This window comes from Paralichthys olivaceus, chromosome 16, assembly GCF_024713975.1.
Source record: "Paralichthys olivaceus isolate ysfri-2021 chromosome 16, ASM2471397v2, whole genome shotgun sequence".
Taxonomy (NCBI): domain Eukaryota; kingdom Metazoa; phylum Chordata; class Actinopteri; order Pleuronectiformes; family Paralichthyidae; genus Paralichthys; species Paralichthys olivaceus.
Genome location: NC_091108.1, coordinates 10129264 through 10156722, shown reverse-complemented (window position 1 = coordinate 10156722; position 27459 = coordinate 10129264). Strand labels below are relative to the sequence as shown.

Here is a 27459-nt window from a genome sequence, read left to right as displayed (position 1 = left end):
GGGAGAGCAGGGATTGCGTGGGGGGGCTCCAGCCCAAATGAACTTCCCTACGCTGTTGGTCTCCTCAGGGATATATCCCCACACATACGCACCACCTCTTTTCTCTTTACTCCTCTTCCCTCATTTTCCTTCACCCACTCAACTCTTTCAACATTAGTTTTACTGCATCATGCTTTTCACAAATTCCACCAAGCAGTGCGAGGGCCGTAGCCTTTGAAGACAAGTGTGATCAGAACAGAGGCAGGGAGTGTAAAAAAAAAAAAACCTGGCCGCAGGGCATTTGGGTTTTTGCACTCGTGTTTAGCAGCGTATGGAGCAGAAGAGGGAGGCTGACAAGTGCAGTGTTTGGGGACAGCTTTGATGTCTGACGGGGTGCGGCGGCAGCGGTGGCTGCTTCTGCACAGTCCTTCACAAGGAGACTGTCACGTTGACACAAGCTGGCTTTATACACCCACAGTTCACAGCTCTGGATGGATAAGAGATAATCAAAAGAGCTGTGCTGATACACCGCTGCCACCTAATCGTGTCTTCTTCTCTTTCTAACTCGATGACACTCTCTGCAGAGATAAAACTGAGATTTGATTAAAACACAAAATCTAGACTCTAGAGCACACACCACCATCGCCAAGGCCAAATAGCCAAATAAATATTGGCCCTAAATGTGCCTGATCTGTTTCATTAACATCCATGAAATAGAAACTAGAAGGGCATTCAGTAGAGCCCATACCTCTGTCAGGGATCGACAGGCCCCTGATGAAACCACATTTCATTTACTAGATCCAGATTTTTATATGGGTTTACACTCAGTCTCAATCAGTCCCCAAAAGATTTCTCCCTAAGAATGAAAACACTGAAAAACTGTTAAAGAAAGTGAAAAGAAAAAAAATCCTGGATCACCCCCCTGATCTGGATCTGTACCAAAATTGAATCGGGCTTTCCCTCATCCATCCTACATCCTTCCACCAAGTTTGATGCAAATCAATTGTGTAGTTTTTGTATGATCTTGTTCACAAACCAGCAAAAGAACAAAAAACTGATATTTCCAAATTTTGAGGCCACAATTACACGCCAGGCACAACTACTGATTCAGTAAGGTGAATATTTAAGTCTTTCCTGGTTTACCATTAGCTCTAAAAAGCCACACATCATTGGAAATTGTTCCTTGTCGAATCACATTGTGGACATAGAGCTTAGAGAAAAACCTTTCTCATATCAACAAGTCTCATATTTGTTCTGAAGTCACAGGACACAGGCACTTCAGGGGCCAATCAGATTCCAGCAACAGAAACAACATGAACTGCAGCTGCTTGAGAAATCTGGTTTATTAGGAACAATGTGATCCAACTAGCTTATTGTGGATATAGCAGTAAACAACAGAAACACAATTCACTTTTTTTTAAGTGCTACAGGTTTTGCGATTATAGACATAAAACAGTACAGCAACCATAGTGCCTACATTCATATATGCACAGAGAATATAAAAAAAACTTACAGTATATTGCTGTTAAACTGTTCCTATTCCTGCTCATAGATCACCCTCTGTTCCTCTCACAGACACGTCACTGGAATATCTCACACTGGGAGCTGGAGGTGGTTTTGGAGTGATAACTGAGAGAAGTCTTCTCGGTCTGGCAGGAGAACATTTTTACAGATAAGCACTGAGTTATCGTCGGAACACAAAGTTGACAAAAGGTTTAGCTGATATAGAACAGTAACACTAGACAAACCCTCCACAGAGAGAGATCACAAGGCCTCACTGAACCCAGCGAAGCGACGCAAATCTCGTTAAGCTACTTTTGTTTTCTGTCTTAATTATTTTTTTTTTGTTTCGTTTTCCAATTAAAGATTAATACAAGTTAACTTTGGTTTCCAGCTCTCTAGAACTATACTGTTAATTTGTGGCAGTTTAAGCTGTAAATAAAGGTTTAAATCAACAGTATAGCAGCCTTAAGCCGATATTAATACGACACAGAAATTCACTTTTTAAACTTTTTCTTGTTATAATAGCAGCCAGGAAATAATGTAGTTACAGTGTGATTCCATAGAATAGAAAAAAAACAAGTGAAAATAAACAAAAACAGTTAAAAATCTGTGATCTGGTACCTCAATAAATAGAAAAACGCAACTTCTTTGTTGTTATTTGTTATCCTCTAACCTACTCTGTTATAAATATGGTTACACATAATATTCATTGTGTGACGACAGTATCTTTCAACCATGCAACAAAGAAGTTGGCGATTTTTTAATGACAGAAAAAAATTTGAAATCACTTTTCCATAACCGACGATTGTTCACAATAAAACATTCTGTGTGAGCCAAAAAAAACTTTTCTATCCAACTGTAACACAAGACAAACATCGATGAAATAAAATATTAGGCTGAGAGGAACAAATCAATGAGTGGATGCATCTGCAGAGAAGGGACATCTCAGGTTCCAGCTGCTCGGGACTCACCGCCTTCGAGCTAAACCCGAACCCACAGTCTCCTGTGGCTGAGAGAGGTTTTCTCAGTCCACATCAACGTCTGAGTGGATTCTTTAGCGTGATGACAGAGTTTCTGTGGGGCCTCGGCAGCTGCAGGACACATGTTGGCTGGGTCGTGTCTCTGAAACCTGGGTGGACTGAGTGAAAGGAGGAAGAAAACTGCAACAGAGGTAGAAAATACAAAAGAACTAACGGCTTTTTCAGGGTCCGCTTAGTGCCGACAGTGAGGGGGTTTTGGGGGGTTTTGAGGGGGAATGTTTTAGTAGAGTGTTGACACTGACTTCTCTTGAGGAGTGCACTCTTCCCGTATTAAAATCCGAAATGCAATGTTTATTTCACGTCTACCTCGCTGTTTTTTTGCTGTGCTCATCATTTCTTGCAGTATGTGTCATTTTTTCAGCACTGACAGGCTTCTCTGGCATGTTTTTCCTCTCCTTAAATGAAACCCTCTTTCTCTGCTGGGTTTAGTGTGATGCAAGAAGTCAAATTAACATAAAAATAGCAAACAAGGAGCTTTGGAAAAAAAAAAAAAAAAAAAAAAGCAGAGCTCAAGTCCTCCACTGTCCCGCCCAGGGAGAGTATAATGGTGCAGTGTGTACAGTGTTCACTGGAGCCGTCCGAGGAGCCAAAACATCACACAAACACACACACACACACTCACACACATGCACACACACCGTGCTGGTTCTAGCGAGATGTTTCCATTATAGATTCTGAGCAGCTGTTCTGTGGAGGAAGTCCTTTGAAGGACGGCTGTAGGGGGCAAACTGGAGTCCACAGTTCAAACATGGTTCTTCGTCCTAACAAGCAGGGGGCGGTTCTGAGGCCGCGTTCCTCTCCGGCGATTAGGGGGGGGGGGGGTGTCATCATTATCATCGCGGTCGTCCCTGCACGCCCATCATCAAGGCCTTCAAATAGAGCTCTCTGACACATGCAGCGGCTACACTAACACTCGACGTTCATGCTATAACTAGTACAGAAGCAGGCAGAACAAAACAAAAACAGAAAAAACTAGACACGTACGACTGATCCCTCCTCTCTCCTTAGTTGTAGCCCAGCTTAGTGTGATAACATCTAAGCTGCCTCTTTTCTAGACGTCCTTCGCTCTGTATGGGCCGTGCATCGGCCTCTTTCAGTTGTTTTGATGCGTGTCTGTTTTGACGTGAAGGGGTCTGAGGAAGAGGGAGTTCTCTGAGCGAAGGCCTTTGAAGAGAGCCAGATTGGGTAGAGTCTGAAGGTTGTCTCTGAGGGGTCAGGAGGAGTCTTTTAAAAAAAGGATTTTAAAAAGTAGGAGAGGCACGAGGAAGAGGAGCAGGATGCCAAGGAATAAAGTCGAGTACGGGTCTCGTTCACTTCTGCGTCAGGTATGCTCCGATGGTGAGGCTGGCTGCCCCGAGCGCCGCCAGGCCGAAGACCGTCTTGATGGAGGGCCAGGAGCAGCTGAAGACCGACTCTCCGTGTCGGTCGTACAGCTCCACGAAGGCATCCTGGGAAACAGAGGAGGGACAGTTAATTAGGCTGCAAAAGAAAATGTGTTTACCTGCGTTTGTGTTCTTGCATTAGGCGGTTATCTGATGGGTGCAGTCTACTAGAAAACACCACGACCAGATAAGGCTGGCACGTCTATCGCTCATACTGAAGACACAATACATCTAAATGCACGGTTGATTCAATGTGATGGAGTTAATATCAAGAATTTTCTAGAACATTCTTGAGGTTTTGATGTGGCCACTGTAGTTTTTGGTGAATGTTATTTCAAACAGGAGCAAATAGTACATTTGCGTAGATTATTTTCAGCAGCTGATTGATATTCACAGAAAAGTCTACACAACATGTCTGTGCAAATGTGTGGCTCAGAGTGCATTACAGTAAAAGACACACATTCACACAGCTCTGGGAATTGAACCACCGATCTTCTGGTTAGTAGCTGATCCGTCATGTTGTACGATAACGTATCTGGACTTGGCTACACAGACAAACCCTGCTCGGATAATAATTCGGAATACACAAATTATAAGAATAATTTGACTTGACTTCATTATTATCGGTGCAAGGAAGATGGTAAGGGTCGGTCCAATGAAATATTTCAGATTTCTGCCTCCACTCCCAGCAGAGTCGGGGTGAATAGAGTTTAGTTTGTCTTGCCCATAGCACTGAAAAATGATGTTTAAGAATTATGTTTAAAATATTCAACAGCAGCAACTCTTTCCAGAGGCGGTGTCCTCTTTACTCAGGATAATTCACAGACCTCACGGGGAGTCGTTTTATGGAGACGGGGGAGGTTTCAATAGAAAGTCAGGCCTGTACATAATTTGGCGTAACAGAAACATTATTTCTCGAAAGTCAAAATGTATGGATTTAAAAAACACAACAAACTCTCTGCCTGACCAAATACCACCAGAGGAAACTAAATCTGTTGTTTTCCAATCTGATCTATACACCCAGCCATTATTGATAAACTTTATTTACACAACACTTTTCTTAACAATGTTACAAAGTGCTTAACAACAGCGAGAGTTGCGGTACACCCTGAACGGGTCACCAGCGTATTGCAGAAACAAACCCATTCACTCTCCCATTCACACCTACAATCAGTTTAGAGTCTCCAGTTTTCCAGTCCCCAGTCTGTATGAGTGGGAGGAAGCTGGAGCACCCGGAGAAAACCCACGCAGACACGTGGAGAAACTCAGAAAGGCCCCGGTCCAACTGATCCATTAAGATGTAAATAGAGTTATTACACCCAGGCTGCAATATCCATCCATCCATCCTCAGTTTATCGTCTCTCTCACGCGCTCCTACGCACAACCTCAGACGCTACACGCCCAGCAACACACAGTAAACAAACATGGGAATCACAAAGAGCCCATTGGCAATTGTACATCAACAGATATTCTTTTTCTTTTTTTTGCGAGTGCACGAGTGCCGCAGTACTCAAGCATAAATATATTAATGTAACCCGGACCCTCTGAGTAACATGAATGATTTCTGCTGCTCACAGGGTTTTTTTTTTTTAAGAGGCCTGTTACACACTGAGAAAGAACGAGCGAGGCCTGGGCCGCATTTAGCTGTGTGTCTTAGACGAGGAAATACAGACATCCGCTCTTAAGAGGTGACAGCAGGAACAGCTGGACAGGAAGTGGTGGTGTTAAGCCGCCAGCCCCCCCCCATCCAACCTAACACATGCGTGCATGCACAAAAGTAGATTATCTCAAATCTAACTACAGAGTGTCATTCAGAGACAACAGCTTCCAATGGAATATCAATAACAGCGTGTTGAAGCTGTAGCTGAGTTTTTCCTTGTAACCTGATCTGTGAACAATGGTGAATAGTTGAGTTTATTTCCCTACAACATTACTGTGTCAGTCTCCATGGGAACGTGTTAATATATTATTCTATTTTAAGCATTTGCTTTAACTCAGGTTACCTTCTGTAATTATGTTTTGTGTAAGTCGAATTAGAATACACACATTTCATTCGACCTTGATCAAAACAAAACTGGGTCATTTTACCCTCCTTCACATTTTAACGTATGGTTTCCTTTTATCAAACAAAAAGCCCACACAGGACTAAAAAAGGAGACATCCATTCTGAAGTGCAGTGAGGGAGACAAAAGTATTTCCTGTTTCCCCCTCGCCTCCCTTCCCGTCCTGTGGCATTCTTGAGGTTGGGGGCCAGTCGGTGACACAGAGGAGGAAGGATCAGCAGTTTCTTCCCGCTTTAGACCCTCTGGTGTCAAAACACACTACTCTCTTAAATCAGCTGGAAATAGCTTGAACCACATGGCATTTCCTTTGTTGCAGCTGAGCGATTTTAATTATCAAGGGCTAAGACAAGAGACAGAGCTAGCAGCTCTGTGAGACTGTACCAGAGCTAAATGCTGATATGTTCTTGGAGACAATGAAAACAGGGCAGGGAAAGTATATCTAATAATCTATCAAATAGTTCCAGAAATCCCTGTCAAGATGGTATTCATGGCTCTTTCTTGGCTCATGCCCCCTCCTCATTAGTTTTTACTTAAACCAACCAACCAACCGACTGATAAACAAATCAACTAACTGACCAATCATCCATCCAACCAACCAATGGACAGGGGCAAAAACATAACCTCCATGTAGAGCTACTTAATATTCATTATAGTCCCAAATTTCTCGATCATCCACACAAAATCAGTCGGATTCATTGTCTGGGAACTACAGATTTCTGGACAAAATTTCACCCAGTCCATCCAGTGGTTTGTGAGATATTTCAGAAGAGTGGACTGACGCTGAACAAGCCCTGCCTATCACTGATGATTGCCTCCCCTCTCTCGCCTCCTGGATTCAAGTACTTATGATAGAACAAGCTCTTTAGTCAGACCTCCAGCTGAGACCTCTTGACTTTATCTGACTAAGTCTGGAAAATTAACTGTTTATTGAGGCAGTTACATAAAACAGCCACCAGATCCTGCATCGAATTCATGTGACCGACTACTTCCGGCACATGCTCGGCTAAATGACAAACTCATGATGCGTGTCCTCGGAATGTCCCAGACAGTCGGCATAGATTATCATCTATTTAAGTCTGAAACAAAAAAAAGTGGGCCAATTACAGTAAGAGGTTCGTAAGAGCGGTGATGGATGTTTGAAAGGTTCCCACAAGGACACGGATGGTAATAACTCCAGACTGACTCAGGGGGGGGCTGGGAAGTGGATAGAGGAAGGCGGGAGGGGAGGAGGGGTGTCAGGTGGATATCATGAGACTGAGGCATGCTCCATTTCAGCTCCTGGAACTTTTTCACCCACACGTTAGCGAGCGGTGCTGCCGCAACCATGTGAGCAGTGTGAAAAACAAACCCTGACACTTTCTGTTTTCACATTCCTGTCTCCTCTCTCGTCTCTGTTGACTACCATCATGAAAATGGAAGCATTTTAAGAAAATAATGACAATAATAATAAGCAGCTGGCACAGGAGGACACAGAAGGATGACCGGGACAGTAAAGGACAAAACATCTGCATTCATCACATCAACAAAAGACAACTATAATCCTCAAAAAAAAATCTTTGCCCTGCAGCAAACCATCTGCCGCCAGCAGCAGGTGTGCATCTGGGAAGTAAAGTCCGGGCTGCAGCTCTCTACAGTATTCACTTTTTGGATCAATGGCTTTTAAAAGGTCACAGCTGCCCCACAGAAGCCATGAATCCAGCGGGAAAGGGCCCAGCCAGGTTTACAAACTCCTTTCCCTTCGTTCTTTTTATTTTACTACACACAATAAATCCCTGGGAGAGAAACAGACAGGAGTAAAGGTTCAGACTGAGCAGCGAAGACTTGAGAGGATCCTATACTCAGCCATGGGGTGGCAACTTTGCTGCCCGAGCGTCATTGTTACCCAGGCTGGAAGCTTCACACATGATTTGCTTTTCCCACCAGCAGGAGACAGCCTGTCCTCGACCTCTGATTTGTTTTTCACATGATTTAGACCTCTGGGTTTTTGCTCTGTGTCTTTCTCATGGACACGTCGTCTTCCTTCAATGGCCTTATGTGAACAGGAAATGGGCCTAGCAACCATTTGCAGGTTCCGTTGGGTAAACCCTCGGCTTGTGTGCAAGATAATGAGTCATCTTGTGCACTTGGCTATAGCTCCGTTAAAACCCAGAGCAGCGCTTTGCCAAAACAGAAAATTGATTAGGCAGTCATCTCTGCTGTGGGACGTTTCCACGGGTAATTGCGGGACCGAGAGAAAGGGGATGTGGGTTAAAGTTCAACTTGTAATTAAAGTGCCTGTTGTGGCTTTGCTGCTAAATCCACCTCTGAACCGAGCTGCTCCCCACGCTCTGTTTATTTCCTAAGCATTCAAACAGTAACACACTTACAATATTGCATACGCTGCTGCTCTTTGATTTTCTAATGAGCCTCTCGCAGACTTCTCTGCAGCTAATTAAAGTCAAACTAAACTCCCATTTCAGGAGCCACAGGGAAGTAATGTGAGATTTTAAAAAAACGCAAGAAAGGCATGAATGTCCTTTGTAATTTATCTGTTTTGATCGTAGAATAGACCACACTTATATTCCCCTCTTTCATGTGTGCATATGGTTATTTTATGAACCAATGCACACACATGCAAAAAGAAAATATATAATAACTCTCTCCACACACAAAAGGTGACAGGAGGGCGAGCGCTCGTCTGGCAGCAAGATCAGTTTCGATCAAGTCAGCGGACTGAGACTGTCATCCATCGACCGGACTGGCAAAAATGAGATGACGGGGGAGTTTGTTGCAATACTCATTACCCCGTGAATCCCCCTGCGTCAGCACCAGCAAGCAGCTTGGAACTCAGGACCCTGAGCCCTTCACAAATCTGCGACAATACTGCAACACCTTGAAAAAACGCCCTCAGCCAAGGGATGACGAGCAGGGACGGGGAATTTGTTAAAATCTGGAAATGACTCCCGATCACTACACAAACCTTTAGTAGCTCAGATGAACAAAGATATAATAACTGTTTATGTAGCATTGTCGGCTGAAGACATGCTCACAGAGGTCAAACAATTAGTCAATTTATTGATTTGTCGATCAATAGAAAATTATTAATGTGCGGTTTTGCATTATCGACATTCTGCATTTAAATTTCTCCAGTGCGGAGATAGAGGAGAGAATCGACACCTCACTCATCTGTTGAAAACAAAGTGACCAGCTAAGCATTAGCTTAGCATCCAGCCTGGAAACAGGAGGGAATAGCTAGCATGGCTCTCTCTGAAGCTGAGCAGATAAACACATTTTCTTTTTTTAAATGATTAAACACGGTCAATCGAAAGCAAATAAGTCTGTCTAACTACTATTTAGCTTATTTTTAAAGCTATGTGTCAAGTTATTTTAGAACTTCTTATGAACATGTTTGACGATTTTCTTAAATTTTTAAACCCAACAATTTTTCATTAAAAAGCACGATTATCAGCAGGTAAAAGTTATGGAATTAAGCACAAAAGGCTTTTTATCTCTGGTTCCACAAGTAGCCTCACAACTACCCGCACATTAACAGCCAGACAAGATGAAGAAACCTTAGTCTGTCTGGAAATAAAAAGAATCAAAGAGAGTGTCCCGACATCAAACAAAGGAAACAGAGAAACCTTTTTCATTTTCCTCCTCAAGAATTTCATTGAAGACTCAGGTTTCATACTTGTGTGCTTTCAACAGTCATTACATCGGACTCCAGAGTAAAGGGAGAAACAATCTTGACGTCGGATGCTATACCCCAAAGCCTCATAAATATTCAAATTTGCGTCAGCGGCCGCGTTTGTGTGTTTACAAAACAGCACGCTCTCCTGTGGGAGTGGGTCTGCTCCGCTGGAACATGAAACGTGATCTCCAGTAAATCAGCCACACTCCTCATGACTCTGTTTTTTTTTTTTTATTATTGTCTCCATTATTTATTGTCTAAACCACCAGATAAATGAGGACTATATCTTTACACATGAGACTTTGGTTTCTTAGGAGATGAATAATGCTTCAGTAAACTTGTTTTCTCTTTCATCCCATTAAGGAGGCAGCAGAAGGAGGTGAACCACTGGAGTTAAACCGTCCAATTTGTGCAGTGGCATCTAGTTTTCTGAGGTTTTTCTTGGAGTGCAGAGATTTCAAACTGGCAAACATCCCCCGATCTATTCGCCTAACCTTGACTGAGCACTTGTGTGATCCTCACAGGCCGTTTGTTCTCGTCAAGCCCGCTGATTTTTATTGACCAGCTTTGATCCAACGTGCAATGAAGGACGAGGTGACATTGCGGGCTCAGAGGAGCGAGGGTGAGTGGATGGATGCAGAGTGGGGTTTTGCTCTCCTGTCACCTCCCTCTCCTCCAGCTCTCCTGGGTGTATCAGCACCTCTGCACCTTCCCAACGCTCAGAGGGAGTCATTTACAATAGGTCACTTCTCTGTGCAGAGAGAAGAGACATCAAAGCAAAGGGAAAGCTACAGAGGGACACTCCGACTCTCTCACAATAAATCAGACAACCTCTTTTATTCTTTAAAACAATCCTCTCCTATGGTTTTGACCCTGAAACTCATTTTAACCTCAACCATTCATCACAGATCCTTTACAATTACCACAACTTGGCACAATGGCTTCCTGAAATAGATACAATGCAGCTAAAAAGGGGATTTTTGCCTCGTCTGAGGACGTCTGCACCGAGCCCATCCGGGGGAGGAAGTGACGAGTGGAGCCGGGCAGAAGCGGCGCTGCAGCTGCTGTGATACAACTAAATATCAAGAGTTTTCATCTCTGCCTCTGCTTCAGGGCCGCCCACTTTAATAAAGCAACTCTCTCCTGTTTAAAAGGCCACTGATGACGTGCGAGAGCAGAGAATGGAAAAGGGCCGCTGAGTCACTGTGCACACTTGTGGAGGCCGGTGTGTTTGGAGTGCATTAAACCTGGCTTGAGTGTTTTTTTGAAAAAAGCACAGGAAGTCTGCAATGTTGGTGTCTAATCAATCTATCTTTTGTCTCCAAGGAAACCACGTGCTGAACATCGGCTGCTCCGGTGACGTGTATTTGTGGCTTCGAAAATCCATGTAAGCATCATGAGAGCCAGTAAGCTGTGGTGCTTTCCTCTGAGATGGTTGTGAGAAACCGTCCATCCTGGGTTGTTTTGCTGCTGTCATATAAAGAGCCACTTGGTGGAGGAAACTATCCGTGGCATTTAAAACATGCAGAAGAATTCCACGGACAAAGAGGCAAGGCCACGTTTCCCATTCACTACATTTTAGGTTAATCATTAAACTATCACATTCTAAACTGCTTTTTTATCAGCTTTAAATCAGCGGTATACTGCTGTGGACAGGAACTAAAGCATCACTTATTTGTGGTGAAACAAAGGATCATGTGAGGCCTGCGTCGCTGGACTGCTCTGGTTGATTGGTTCACATAAAAAAAACGTCTGATAAAGAGCGTGGGAACCAGCGGGTTCCCGAGTGGCCTGTTGCTTCTCCTGTGACAGGCACAGCCCATGGGAGAGGTTCATTTCCTGTGACAGGGGCGGCACGGTGCCTCTTAAAAGTCCGGCCCGCTGACCCCCTCAGACCTCGAGACCACACAACCACTCTCTGAGCCGCAATGAAGCTGATAATAGGCCGCGTTATCTGAAGGACTACTGTATATAGCGTAAAGAGTGGCATGTGTGGGAACGCCATGTGCAGCGTACTAATTGCCCTGAACTCATGATGTCATTTGCTTTGGGATTTTCTTCAAATGAAGCATTCAGGGTCGCTGCCGTTGTGGTTTTGTGCGCTTGAATCTGAGCTTTTTCCCTCTTTCAAGCTCTTATGTAACAGAATTACACAACCCTGATGTTCAAAAAGAGGGGCTTCTCAGACTGCAGCGATTGGCCAAGTCTTTGTTGAAGACCTCAACAGTTCAGTTTGTGTGAAGTCACTTTCTGTGTCGGACACTGTGGGGATGACATCACTGTCTAGGTTGAGACTATGGCTTCTCTGTGGTAGAGCCAAGTATGGTTGAATCACTCTGTGTGGGTAACTAGGGAAAGAATGAAGCCAGCCAAACATGTAGTCATACAAATGCTGCTGTGGAGAAAGGAAGGGTGGGGTGGGGTGGGGGGGTTAGGCACTGTAACCAAGAGATTTGTATTTGTTTTGAACCATTAAGCGACTCCTAAATCTTCGCCTCCAGTGAAACAAAGAGAAACCGTGACAAAAGGCCAGGTTTTATTTCCACAAAAAAAAGCGGCAATGTTGTGATTTTGCTTTTGATGACATCCCAAGTTACCCCTGTAATTCAGGAAGTGTGCCAAACAAGTCGAGTGTAACATCATCCGACAGAGAATTAAACATGTTAGCGGAGGAGAACGTATTAGGACATCAAAGCTTGACAGGCCAGAGCCGCTCGTAGTCTCCTTGTTCATACGGAGACATCTTGTAAATTCTGCAGATAAATGAAAGCTTGTCACTTTAGACGCTTTCAGAGCGGTTTACACATGGCCTCTCAGGTTGAGCTGTGTTCTCCATGTGTCCATGTAAATGTGAGAGGCCACAGTGAGCGAACAGAGCAGATCAAGGATCTCAGATGTCCGATAATGTCAGAGAAGGCATCTGCTGCCAGTGGTGGAAAGTGCATTACCTAAATACGGCACAGTTATGTACTTTATTCTTCTACTCTACAACACTGTAGAGACAAATATTGTACTTTTTAATAGAGCCTGAATGTTATTGATTCTTGGAGGCCAATGCGGATAACGTTATTAGGTAGTTTCTGATATACAATAATACAATTAAATCAGTTTAAAGCTCATGTTAGAGTCCACATCAACTATGTGTGTGACAATGGGACTGAACTGGTTAAATAGACTAGCTAATACTTCTACTACTAATACAAATAATAATAATATTAACAATAAATGGTACTTTTACTAAAGCAAAAAGATCTGAAAACTTCTACCGGTATCTGTTTTCATATTTGCATCAGACGATTAAAAAACATGTGGGAAGATAGAGCAAAACTCGATATGGGAAGAAAAGCGGCTTAAACCACAGGCTGAGGGCTGAAAATTGTGAAATGCGTGACAAACATCCCATATCCTGCATAGAGAGTGAGGTCATTTATAAACAGGAGCGGCGAGGGAGCGGAAGAGATAATTATTCTTCGCACATTTCAACTTCGCCACGAAATCTCTCCAAATCTCAGAATGAGCACAAGACGTTCTCCCCCCATCTCCTTCCCCCTCCTTTCAGACTGGGAATACTGGGGGAAAGTTCAATGACCTCTCTCAGGCAACCAGCTGATTTTCATCCAGGCTGAGGGGGAAAGGAATGAGAGGAATGCATTGATGTGTGGAAACAAACAACTGCACTGTGTGCACCCGAGAGGCCTGATATGAGAAGGAATGCGCCCTGAGATAAGTCAACTGCATAAGGAACACTTACATTATGTAATAAAATAACTAGAACTGCACCCTTCTCAAACATAGATGAATGTAAATGAAGCTTCATTCGGTGGCTAAGAGCTTACTTTTACTTCCTGTCCTGTACTTTGCCTTTCGACTGAGTTCAGTGTGACTCACAGGGACCTTGGAGAAGCTGCACTGAGCTGTATGCTTTTTAAAAAAAAAGGATTGTTTGAATTATCTGTGCAGGTTGGCTCACGCTAAGCTGTGTGACCTTCCCAGTCTGCACACACAGACCAAAGAGAAACAGCCTACATGATGAATTATAATAAGTTGCCTATTGTGACATCGAGGTGTGAAATGTGCAGAAAGCTAATAAGGAACATGTCAGTTCATGATGGAGTTGTTTTATAGCATTGTCTCTCTGGAATAGTCATTAGTTACATTCAGAGACTGAAGAGGCATCTATTTTATTGCCCATTCTATTCTGTGTTATACTTGTTTTCTTCTCTACCTCATTCTGACTTTCTGCTGCTGTAACGAATGAATCTTCCTGGCGTGGGATCTGGGCGTGGGTTTATCTTATCTGTATACAGGAGAAAATTTGCACATATATGAAATACGAGTTTGAAATGTTCCTTCTGTATTTATATTGTGTGCTGTTTAACGCCGGTGTGGTCATTCCTGTGCTTTCTAGTCAGGAGGTAGATCAGCTGAGAATCAGCTGATTGTTGAGTCAGATGACTTTAAACAGGAGACTTGTTTTTAGTTTGCTCTGTAAATTTCCACGCCCATTCCAATGAGATCAAACCCGCTTTATCTTCTAGCTACATTGGTTTTGCTTTGGTATTTCAACCTTGGCGGTGGAGGCCACAATTACTTTTTTCGACTATCACCTTGTCAGCCTGGACCTGGCTGCAGTACATGTGGCGGTCAGAGGGTATGGACTGTGTGTTTATGGCTTTCCAAGCCTCCTCTCCCTGCTCTCCTCCTTTACAACCCTGTTAGCCTCACCTACTGATCAAAGACTCCTTGTGAAGTTCAGCCATTTCATCCAGGAATATTTTTCTAGCCCATCGCCTCCCTGGAGTGCAGGAATGTGGACTCGTATTAATGAGAATATTGAAGGTCAAAGAGTCTGGGCGCCTCACCCTGATAGACTGGGTGGCATCAGAAGATGAGTTTGAACCAGCCAGCTGATAATTTGACACAGTGACAATCACAGCCCTTTTTTTTTTTTTTTTAAATGGTATAATGTAATTCTGTAGATTAAATGGAGAGAAAATGGATAGTTATTGGACTCCTTCTTCTTTTTTAAAACCACAAGTGGTCATAAAGTGTAAAAGATAAATGAAGCACTTTACAGGTCAATTAGCAGAGTTGATTAAACTACTTGCGGTTACATTTGCAGACACGAGCCTCGTCTAGACAGGTCACAGCATTAATGCTTCTCTATAAAGCGAAAGGGGCGCCTGACATAACTGAATCCAGGCATCGTAAAAACGAAAAGAGAAAAAATCTAAATCTGATGCATCCTGAGAACATACACAGACATAAATCACTGTACTGTCAACAAAACACCAAAGAAGAAAAGGAATCACTGTCAGTTCTCCTGTTTCCAATTCCCTCTATTGCCTTTGAAGTATCTGTCATTATTTGAGTTGAAACAACCAATTTAAGGCTGCGTTCGGAGTAGACTCGTATAACAGCGTCACAGACAGTGCTGCTGGGATATTCCTGTCGGAGGTAGGTCAGTGTAGCAGTAGTATTACCCAGAAAGCAATAGGGGTTATCTGTTACAGTGACAAAATGTCTTCACCACAGAGGCACGCTCATCCTCACTGCCACGACTTCCTACGACACAGCAGCATCAACGTTCCAGTGCAAAGCTTTCATCTCACATTAGGAGTGTATTGCTTTTTTCCTGCAATCAGGTGACAGTTGTCAGTGTGAGAATATTTCTCACCGTGGTCACCTGCACACTCAGCCACCGGTTCACTGAATTAATTGAGTCTTTGCTCGGAGATACCGACACAGCCCCATCGGAAACGCTCAATCAATACAACATAGTCAAAGTGATATCTGAGCAACGGCTGACCTCACTCACAGCGTCCACTGAAACAGATCAGATTTCCTGTGGGACGTTTGCTGCGCTGCCAAAAAATCACATTGGTTGTGGGGGGTGGGGGGTGCAGAGAGTTATTTACCCCAGACCTCCACGGACGAGGCAGAGAAATCTATTTACCATTATCTGGCTGTTGTCATTTTTTGGGAGGGCATGTACTCAGCATTTCAGAGAAGAGCCAATAATGGCATGCTGTTTGTTAATGGCCAGTGCTGTGGCTAGTTGCAATGGGAAATCCCAGTGGAGATGGTTCTACTGTGTGTGTGTGTGTGTGTGTGTGTGTGTGTGTGTGTGTGCATGTGTTCAAGTGTGTGCGCAATGCTAACAGGAAGCTTGGGACCCCGGGGCCATCTGCTGCCTGCCATGGCTCACATGTCACCCTGTGACAACACAGCATTATTGATTCACACTACCACATCCACTTCTGTGTGTACACACTGTTGTGCCACAGTGTATGTGTGTGTATTCATGTGCGTGAGTGTGTACACAGCCATTTTGTGGACTGCAAATAATTGATTTGCACCAGGACATCCGCTTTTGTGTTTGCTCGCCTGTGTGCGTACATTCATAAACTTTCAAAACCTTGAAAAGCGACAGTTCACCCAAATAAGTCATTAAGTTAATGGACTAACAGTGTAATGCTGAAGCTGAAGCTTGTAGCAATGATAATAGAGAGTTAACACTTTAATCTGATGCAGGTTTCCTCAGCAGTACAGAGTATTTGAACCTTTTTTGAGCTCATTATTTTGGTTTTGCTTCACTGTCACAGGTATCATTTTAGTTGTATCAAGCAACAAAGCAAAAATGCCCCAAACCCAAACCATCTATGCTGCCTCGTTAGCATCAAGCAGCTGACAGACAACCACCTTGAACACACAGTGAACAAACCGGACTGATTTAACGGCTCTAGATCAAGATATTTTTCCTCAGTGGAGACCAAAGCAGAGCTAAAAAGAGAGTGAATATTAGACAGGATGCTGGACACATGAGAACCAATGAATGGTCATGTTGCCCCCTCTCTGCTAAACAAGTGTCAACAAGAAATGTAATCTCTAGCTACTGCAGAGTCTTGTACCAGAATCCTAATAGGCTATAACACAGAAATATATTTGTTATCAGCATTAAAAATTATCTTGTTTGTAGGATTTAGTATTTAGATTATACTTTCCATGAACAATGCTTTCCCTTCATGAACAAGGCAATAGTTAGACATAATAGTTGCAGCTGTGTTTTTAAATAGCAGTAGCTATTGTTGCTCTGGAAATTAATTGAGAATGTTAAATAATAAAATAAAAAGAAACCTTTTGGGGGGATTTGTCCCAAAAATATCTACAGAAGCTAGACAATGGGAGGAACCATTTAACCTTGCCCTATATTGATATAGCGCTGCTTGCAAGGGTGGGCCCTATGGCAAAGTCAACTGGTGTCTCAGTGGGCTCCTCATTATCCAGCTCCCACCATGACAGGAAAGGTGGAAAACACTTTTATCTGCCATCTCAAACGCTTCATTTTTTTCCATGCAGAGAGGCAGCGGGTTTATGATGAGCGTCGTGATCGCACAGAAGCGAACAGGCCGAGGATTTACGAGTAACATGACAATAAATGGACCACACCGGGGCAGTGATGGTAACACTTCTATATTTAGATGCCTCTCACGTGTCCCTGCATTTTTCAGGGATCCGAGGTGTTACCTGACACTGGAAGCCTTGTCTCTGGGTATTAACGTGTTGTTTGTGGAGAGGCCCGGCACGTGCATGTTTATAAATGAGTGTTTATGGCACTGGGGTAAGTAGACAGAAGGAGATGAGAATAAAAAAGGGAACTAGAAGAGGTAAGCTCCTGACGGCAGCTCAGACAGCCTTTGAGATTCTTCTTGAGGAGCATCCATTGAGTGTCCGAGTTTATCTCTTCCATTTATTATTCATCAGTGAGTGTTCTGACTGGGATAGTGGTGCTTTTAAACAGCTCGGTGTCCCTTATGAAACAGGAAGACAGCAGGTTGTGTGATTGCTGATTTAAGCAAAAATAATAAAAGGAAACGCAATCATATGGCTGAATCCACAAATACCAGTCTGCAGGCTCCTCACATGGGTTCCTGCAGCCTGAAGAGAGAGTCATAATAAACAAAACAAAAACCACACGCACACATCAGCACACCAGCCGACACAGTTCAGTTCCTGAATGGAGTGCACTCAGCTGATATGATAGCCTGTCCAACAAAAGAACAAAATCGCACACGCCCTCCGCTAAGGAAAGAAACACCCAGGTCATCTCCATTATTTATTTACAGTCGCAGTTCCCCTAGCAGACATTCCTCTGGCTCTCCTGAGGAGGCCCAGAAATAAGCACACAGGACGGGGTGGAGCATCTCGAGGGAGAAGCAAGGCCATGCAAAACCGCCAGAGCGCTTCAAAGCCCCAGAATTACATTCCAGAAACTGAAAGAGAACTGTATTTCTCTGCTAATCACGTTAAAGTAAATGTTGACTTCTTTAAACATAAAAAACAACATCAAATGCCTCCATACTGCTCCTGTGGTGCCGTCCAAGTGTCCGTAAGCCCCGATATTCAAATTCTACTCTACCTACTTCATTTACACCATGTTTTTAGCCTAAATGTCCTCTGTGATCCACATGCAAACACAGACTTAGAGTATTTTTTCTTTTGTTTTTCTATGGTTGAAGAAGTTTCTTCAATTGTATTTGGTTTGGCTGCAACCCCTGAAACTCCAAAAGTATTTATTGGACTCAAACACTTCAACAACCTCTCCATCGGCATAGTGGTGAGTAGATAATGAGTGAACTTTTTATTTTGGGTGAACTATTCCTTTAAATGACTGTTTCCCATACACAGCAAAGGTGCTAATTTTCTGGCACGTTCATGGCATGCATGGAATGGCAAACATAGAGGCAAGTGTCATGTCAAGCTGAAAAGATCTGAAAGTGCAGGTCTGACCTCACGTTCAAGTGAAGAGAAAGAGAAAAAAATCATCTTCATTTGGGTGAATTTAGTTTTGAACAGATGTCGTATTTCTGTTATTAAGGACGACAGCATTACTGCAGTTTGAAGATCAACTTGATTTTATTTTCAGAAAATAAAAGAATCGCGACCCAAATTTCGAATAAATAGCTGAATTAATAATTTATGGCACAGTATCCAGCTGCCACAAAAGCTTTGGTTTGTTGTTGTATGTAGTAAAAGTCTGTAAAGTAATGGTGCAAAGCCTGTCTTGCTTTTTCACAAAGAAAATGATTTTTGGTGAGAATGGGAACAAAAAGGTGCGGTAACCAGGTGTGCTTCAAGGGAATATAGGGGCCCTGGGCAGAAGGGACCTATTTACCCATTTGGACGTTCTAATCTTTAACCAAACCTCTGAAATTACGAAGCTTTTAGTTTTGTGAGGGGGTATGTGACCATGGTGTCGTTGTAGTTTCCTGTATATAGCAATCATAGAATATAAAAGATGCTCCAACAAAATTCGTTATTGAGGACGAACATAATCAGATGTAAATTGTGACCACCAGATGTTTTTGGGGGCCCCACTCAGGGCCTCAGGTCTTTGCCTGCCTGTTGCAACGCCCCTGGTGGTAACATTACATGTAGCAGTTTTTCAGTAAATTGTACCCCAAGTTTCCTGTATATATCAGAGCCAGATATAAAAATACAAATGATTTAAATCATTTTCAGTGTATAAGTTCAGATAAAAGTATAATGAGATCATTATATGTACCAAACAGTCAACCATTGCTTTCTTTTAGGCAGTTAATTCTCAGCAGTAGAACTGACTGAAGGAGCCTTTTTATTGTTATTCTCCCCGCACCACCTAAAGAGGGTTTAGACGTTCTTCCTTAAGTATTCCAAACACTCCGAGACCCAGATAGCAGTGAGACTCGAGATCTCTCCTGGGCTGCTCCTTAAAGAAAGCATAAATGTCAGATTGATTCAGAAAGTTACAGCCCAGAGCTGCCTGCGACTGTAGGAAATGTTTCTACGATTACAGTTGCCGGGCTGATGGGTGTAAACACAGTGGCAGATGGTGAGCGACTGGGGCCTGCGCAGCAAAGGGGTACAGTACAGGGGGGAAATCTTGGCTGCTTCTCGCCACACTAAGCTCTTTTGTCTCTATTACAGAGCCGAGAGTCCACATCAAGAGATAACATTGTCGTTGAAATCTCCAAACTCGGCCTCAGCTGCAGAATGTTCTACTCTTGCAGCGGGGAAATGATGTCGTTATTTCTCCATTTTGAAATTATGGGTGGGAGTGAAAACCCCTGAATGCCATTTGCATGAGTAATCGTTCCTCTGTGTGATTGCTGGGAACAAGAAATCAGAGTTGGTCCCACACTCTAGTTTGTGAGGTCGGACTGATAAACAACATCAAATTAAGAGATGGAAAAGGAAACAACTGACTGTAACGTGCAGAGTGAAAAGAGAAGATTTCTACTTGGATCGACCATGACTTATAGAGCTTATTACAAAGCACGTCTCCTCAAATGTAGCATTCCCACCATTACCAATAGAGGCTTGTTTTTGTATGTTGTCGAATTAGAATCAAGAGGATACATACTGAATGTAAGTGAGACTCTTCCATGATGGGCTGCATGCGCTTTCCTTTATGATTCATTTTGTTTGTTGTTTTCTTTCGTCTTCTCCCCACAGACATGTCAACTATATGGAGATTAATGACTTCCTCGCTGTACTAGATCCACTCAGCCGCAACAAGGGAGTAGTGGGGTGCAGCCAGATGCCCGCAACACCGTAGCAACATGCAGGTCCCACCCGTTGATGGGCAGATTGTGCTCGGGGAATCCCCCACAGGTTGGACCCAAACCAAGCCAACTTACATTGTCCTGTCCTCACACACACACACACACACCTGTGACATAGAGAAATAGGGCACCTGGTTAGCAGCATTCCTCAGACACCTAATCCTACTGTTTGAGGCTTCAAAAAAGGGGTTTACGCCCCTCAGCTCCAACATGAAACCAAGACGACAGAGCTAAAAGTTTGCGTCTGTGTGATTACATGCTCAAAATGACAATGCTAACATCCTGGTGTTAAGCAGGTACAATGAGTGTTCACCACCCAAAGTTTTGCATGTTAGCACTTGCCTTTTGGCACGCGTCACATATAACAGCTAAGACAGTTGAATTTTTTTTAATCGTTATTCATGAACTGACGAATTAGATATTTTGACCTGATGCTGGCACTAAATGAAAACCCAGGTGTTCTCCAAAGTTATTACAGTTCCTCCTGAACGGACTGTCAATGTCTGAAGAAGATTTCATGGCAATTCAGCCAATAATTGAGATATTTCAAAATAAAACACATGTAATCTCATTGTGACGCTAGAGGAAAAGTCATGGGATCACCAAACTCAAAAAGATTCATCCTCTGGGGACTATCATTGTCTGAACAAAATTCCATATCCAATAGTTGTTGAGATGAACTGAAAACTATGATTTTTAACCTCATTATGACTGTAGGGGAAATGTCATTGGATAACCACACTAGGGTTCATCCTCTGGGGACCATCAAAATTTCAGATCCTATAGTTATTGAGATGGTCCAGAACCACTGAGGTGGATTGCTCTCTCTAGAGCACGACTAAAAATGTACGGAGATGAAAAAACAGCAATCACTTTCTGAAGCTTTTATCAGCAACACATTTTGCTCCGTGCTGCCCCCTCAGGCAGTTAAATGTCAGAGGTCAAGAATGTCATTTCAGGAGTGGAACACCTCTGTCACTTTGTTCAATCATTTAGTATTTACTGCAAGCACCAGTAAATAAACACAGGTGAAACATTTGTGGGTGAGACTGTGGTCTCGATGCAATCGTCCCCTGATGAGAGCAATTTCTCTCACCACAAAGGTTGAGTTTAAAAACAGGGTTTCACACCCGGGAGCGAGGGAAGTAATCAGTGCAGAATGGCAGCAATTGTACCCTGAGCTTCGGATTTTGCAAATACAGTAAGTGCATTGTTATTTCTAATGTGCAGATAGCTGTATTTAACTAAAACTATATTTGACTCACTGGTGATGCCTAGACTCAACAATGATTAGTGGGCACTACTATTTCCGTCACAAATTGTCTCAAAAACAACAGGAAACAGAGGGTGGCTGATAGAAGGCTGTTTCCACATCACTCTTAGGTGTCAAAATGTCAGTAATGGGTTGACTAGCTTCCACCTTTGTTATAGAGTAGTGGAAAACATAAGATTCACCCCTGAGCAATAACACAGCGGACACCATAAGCGACCATAAACACAACCTGTCTGAACACAACCATGTTTGTTCAGCGTCATCAACGTTGGGAAGCTGCGTCAACTCCACCAAAAAATAATAGTGTCTCTTGTTTTGGTCAGCAGTTCAGGGACAGAAACATGAAATGTGCTTTATTCTGATTCCTTTTCTCACATTTACCTTGCAGATAATGGATGAAATGAAGGAAACAACCCATTATAAGTGTGACCCCAAAATGGATGGAGAAGTCCATGATGAGCAGCTTGGGTTTAGAAATGTAGCATGTGCTTCATTGCAATCCACTTGAGGCTTTCACAATAAAACAGCATGTTTGCAACATTATTTCCAAGCAGTGGCAGCCATTGTTCAGTCCAAACCAGGCTACAACTGACGACACTGAGGTTGTGTCCTCAGTTTTTTTCTACTCCAAACACTATTACACAAGAATAGTTTGATTCTAATAATTTTGTGTATTAAACCAAGAATTAAAGAATGGGTGAATAAAAATGATTCACTGTTAATCAAAGTTTCTCTGCCCACAGCTCAGAGATCACTCAAGGGAAATATCTCCAACATGCCAGTTATGTGGATTCAGAACTGAGGAAGAAGTCAGACGAATCAACCAACTACATCATAAAAACCATCCCAAACCGTCAGTAGAAAACAGAACCTTTCTGTCCAAGGGCAGCTATGAATAAGGAGAAAACAACCCCTATTTGGCACAAGCTGAATGACTTCATTATATTTCAAAATCCAGCCAACAAGTCCATGAAAAAAGGAGAAGCTGAATTTCACAAACCGAGTCCAGAGTGCAGACGAAAGTGTGTGCCTGCAGTGTCGGTTAAAGGTCAGGTAACAACAAAAACACACACGTTAGGAAATTCCCCACTATGATGATGGCATTCAAATGAACATCTAAATCAACACCAGTGTCTGATGCTGAAGCTCTAAAACATTTAGGGTGATTAGAGTGCACTGAATTAAATTGTTTTAGAGCCTTGTTTGAGCCCACTTCACTTGGATGTGGTTTTTGATCTGTTGAGAGCAGAAATCCACCAAAGTGACCCAAACTGGAGACATATGCTTCCAAATAATCCTAAATAATCCTTTGGATTAAAAAAAGACTGTGCTTTCACTCTCCAGCGGATGCAGAGCAGCAGAGATACAACCCTCTCCACCCGGATGGAAAACACAGACGATGATGATGACCTACATTATCGTGCAGCGGGCACAGGCTCCAGAGACATGGAGCAGGCCGGCCTGTGCCAGCTTCAAGGCACAGGTCTGGAAAAAAGAAAGCAGACAAAAGAGTTCCAACCTGAATGCACAGAGGAGTGCATGTTAAACACATGCGGCTGTGGGGATGAGCACCCTGTGTTCCTGGAGGCCTGGAGGCCCCCCCCCCTCTGTGGCTGCCTTTGATATGTGCCACAACCTGCCACCTCCAGGGGCAAGGCACACTCAAGGGGAATGTTAAACGGTCCTTCCCTTTGAGAAGATATGTTCAATATGAATCATTGATGACCGCCCCCCCACATCCCCACATCTCCAAATCTGATACCTTCCAGCTAAAATAACCAAGCAGCACAAATGTTATGCTCTCATTAAGGGCACCGCTGCTAATTAAAGGCTAATTCATGGCAGATTGGATTAATAGCTGGAGCACAGAAGACAGACGAGGAGGCTGCAGGAGAATTGTGAAACAGAAATGAATTTCTCTCTGTGCATCTGTGCAGGAAGTGTGTTCTAGATGCCTGCCCTCGTTCGTACCTGAAGCTCATGTGTCAGCTCAACCCAACCGGCCATGCCCAGAGGCCTGAGCACATTAATTCAATAGTTTTCTCTTTGCTGACATGTGTCTGGCCTCCTCCCTTCTGCTGGGATTATGACTCATTGCGTCACATCCACACTGCTGCACCAGAGCTCCTCAGCACGAGGCCTCAGAGGATGAAAATGAATGAAGCAGCCGTGCCGTGCCTTTTCTACGGTGAAAATACTGATTTTGTGAACTCGATTATCTCCTGGATCTTTACCCTGCACTCTGTCTGACGTCTGCGTGGCTGCTGCTGGCGATCCACTTGACAAGGCGGGCTTTCCTGATACAGCGTCGGGAGGTGTGACACAGCATGCTTCCTGATTGGTCAAACGACTTAAACAGCCACACAAAGGTCCAATCGGAGCAGCCGTCTGAGTGAGGCCGTCAATCTCGATCGCTCCCTAGCGCTTGTCGTGCGTAATGGACACATCTAGAGCTGGGTTTTATTAATGATCACTATCGGACGTGGTTTTAATGTTTTGTGACATTTAACCCAAACAGCAAGCGCATGTTGATCTCACACAAACACATGTACGCAGCTAAAATTCACTGATTAAAAGCAAAAAGAGCGAAGGAGCACTTTTGCGCCACCGTGGCACCAGAACTGCAGCTACACGGGAATCACACCTACCCATCCCCCGTTGTCTTTAATCCAGATGTTTAGAGGTCCATTCAAATACTCTGTCATCCACTCCGCGATGTTCTCCACCTGCGATGTCATCTCCTCCCGGGCCGCGCACTCTACGCACACCGTGCCCCCGAACTCGAAGAAGGCGATAATCCGGCCCCAGTTCACCCCGTCCCGGAACAGCTCGTCTATCACCTCGGCGAACCGACTCTGCGCCGTGTTGGAAGTGAGGTACAGCTGCCGCGACATCTCCGTGAAGTCCGGCTGGTACAGTCTCTCAAGTTCGTCCCCAGCCTCTCGCAGGACCCTGTGGATGGCATCGTGTGGCTCGGACTGCGGGAGCCGTCTGCACAAGCTGGGGATGCTCTCGTTGTCGGGCCCGGTGCTGGCTTCTCGGCACCGGCGCACCAAAGTCGGCGGAGGGGCAACTATCGACCCGTTATCTGCTTCATCCTCGTCCCGGACATCATCGAACCCCCACTCGTAGCCCCTCTTAGAGAGTTTATGGCAGATATACTTTTCTACAATATAACGATTGCTCTCGCTCGCCATCCCAGCTTAATTTTGGCACTTTGTGTAGACAGATGGTGTCCTAAATCAAATGCATTATGATCGAATGTGCGGACCGTACACTGCTCCTTACGCACAAGCTTGTCCCGAAATCCGGTTCTGTTAATTCAAATGTAAGCGATGCAACGAGTAATCCCAGCCAGCAGGCGAATAACGCTTCAAGAGTTGAGAAAATCCTTTGATTAAAACTGTACAGCAAACGTTTTAAAAAGTCAAAAATGTACTGAGTCCGTGAAAGCAGCAACATTCATTTCCCGATTCCTTGGAGAGACATGGGCGACCTTCTCTTTGCATAGAAATCCAATATGCGGAAGAGGGTTGGAGTATAGTGTTGATCTCGAGTGGATGTTACCCAGAAGTGGATAAAAAAACCAGAAGGACATGAATGAAGGCCGGAGTTGTGCGCGCCTGAAGGGGCATAAAAACGCCGCCAACTGTTTTAGCAGCGTTTTTACGCACAAACCGTGCGCGGGACCGCGAGCCAGACAAGGTCGGACTGGAGTCCTCTTCCTCCACGGCTTCTCCTCATATCCTCTACAGCAGCACCCTGCCCACTCTCGCTGGTGAGGTATTCCTGACGTCAGCCACGCAAAGTAATTCCTTTGGCTGAGCTCGGAGACTCCGAGTACACGATGAAGAAATGCACCAAGGACAATTAACAGCGTATATTCTTATTAATGCATGTTTTAACCATATTATTTATTTTTTAAGACATCACCCAGACAGCCTTCATTCGCCTGCTCACCCAGACAAGACCAAGGAAAGCTCTTTAGAAGATATTGGTTGATTCATGAGCAGCACAGGACCATCCCGTTCTGATGAAGGGCTGCTTTGATGTGGTCCAGCCACCCCCTTGTGGAAGGGGATCCAGTGTTGCAGCACAAAACTGATGTACCTGTATACGATTTCCCTCCGTCCTTTGATGCCCTTTCTAGTGTCCTTTACCATTTTTTTTATACCACATGTCTACTTCTTATTCTCAAATGGGACAAACAAAGCATCAAAAAATCCTGCATGCTGCAAATTTAAGAGAGGGTTGCTGCGGCTCTGGAAAGTCCCTTCATGGAAGATTAAAATCTCATCACATCAAACAGAATACTTAAATTCCCACAACACTCCCTGAACAGCCCCTGAATCAAACTTCTGAAAGACACAACTCACTCGCAATGAACTGGGACTTTCAGCAGAAATGTTCTCAACTTGAAATCAGCTAAAGCGAAGCTGCATCAAACGGCTTGGATGCAATTTAAGAAGATGTCTCTCTTGTCATTTATCAATTTCAAACCCGAAACCATGGATGAAAACATAGGAATTAGATTTTGGTTTTTTTCACAGGTATTTATTTTGTTTATCATGTAAGAAAATAAGACAGAGACACGTTCACTTCTCCCATTTTCTTTCAATGGCACACAAGGTGAAGGTGTTAGGTATTTTTTTGGCAGAAACAAAAAAAAATGTAAGAAAGAAGAATGAAACAAGAGTGCATCATGACTTTCATGTTCAATACTCAGTAATGATCTAATGATGACACTGAGACAACAGAGAGGCTGTTAGAGAACTGAAATCTGGACTAAATGTTTTAACATTTCGTAAGCATAAGCTTCATTTGCATAGCTTAAAAAGGTGTTAAACAAAACTGCTTTTACGTGGGCTACATGTTCCATCAACTATGTGCTGCTACCTCAAGGAAAAAGAGAACTTCTGAAAGAAAATAAATGTAAGATTATGAAAACCTCTTGAGTGCAGGACAGTATGCCTTTAAACCAATGTCAAATGAGAACATCATCAAACATGGGTCATCCATTCTCACTTTCATATCTTGGATTTCACCAAGGCTTCTTTTTGTCGTACAAAGACTGGAAGTTGACAAAAATATTCACAAAAAACACTGAAAAGTCATTAAATGAACTGGTACACCACATGTGGGTTAAGCCACATTGTTCTGTGGACAGGTCCATCCTTATAGCTTTAGCTTCATCAGTAGTCACGTCTTTAAGGCTTAGAATGGGTCCCCACACTGCTCCACGTCTTTCACAAACTAACTCTTAGATCAACAGAGCAGCAACATGGAAATAAATCTCAAATAAATGCATTGCATCTACAAAAATTGTCTTAACACATTTTGGCATTCAGATAGTGGTGCATTTAAAAATAATATTCCTAACCTGATTTGTATTGTTTGTATTAAAGTACATTCTCCCTGTTTGTGATGGACCAAATTGAGACTTGCAAGAGTTGACGCTCTACTTCAAAATAGTAAGAAGGTCGTGTGATAAGTACATGATTTTTCCAAAGGTTTGACAGAAACCAGGAGGGAATCGATATTGTTATTCAGGGAGTTACAAATTCCCAACTGTGCATGACAGAGTGACGGAGGGTCAAAAATCAGAAGGACGAGGATAACACTTTTCATGCTAGTCCCTTTACTATTTTGACCTTCATGTAAAACAAATCTCTATCGCCCTCAGTAGACTCAAAGGGACATGACTCAAACCAGCGAGTCATGCCCTCAGTGCCCTGCCCTGACTTACACCACCCGACAGTTTATGGATCCCACTCGGATCTTTGACTGTGGCGGCTGAATATGTGCACAGACACACCAGACTGCATGTAAAATGATACGCTTTCTTTTACACATTAAAGAAGAAAAAAAGGTGGGCTGAATTCTATCAAACGCACAGATGAAAATTTAAATCACCTGAGCTGATGTCTTCCCCCCATTTTTAACGT

At 43.5% G+C, this 27459-nt stretch overlaps 1 protein-coding gene across 1 annotated transcript; it reads right to left on the bottom strand.

Annotated features, from left to right (window-relative positions):
* Positions 1-1304: 1304 nt before the first annotated feature.
* bcl2b (BCL2 apoptosis regulator b) lies at positions 1305-26047 on the bottom strand. Its single transcript, XM_020104180.2, has 2 exons — positions 24163-26047; positions 1305-3970 (listed from the first exon to the last, which is right to left on the bottom strand). Exons 1-2 carry the CDS (start codon positions 24709-24711, stop codon positions 3833-3835), a joined length of 687 nt encoding a protein of 228 aa, XP_019959739.1. The 5' UTR covers positions 24712-26047; the 3' UTR covers positions 1305-3832.
* Positions 26048-27459: the final 1412 nt, after the last annotated feature.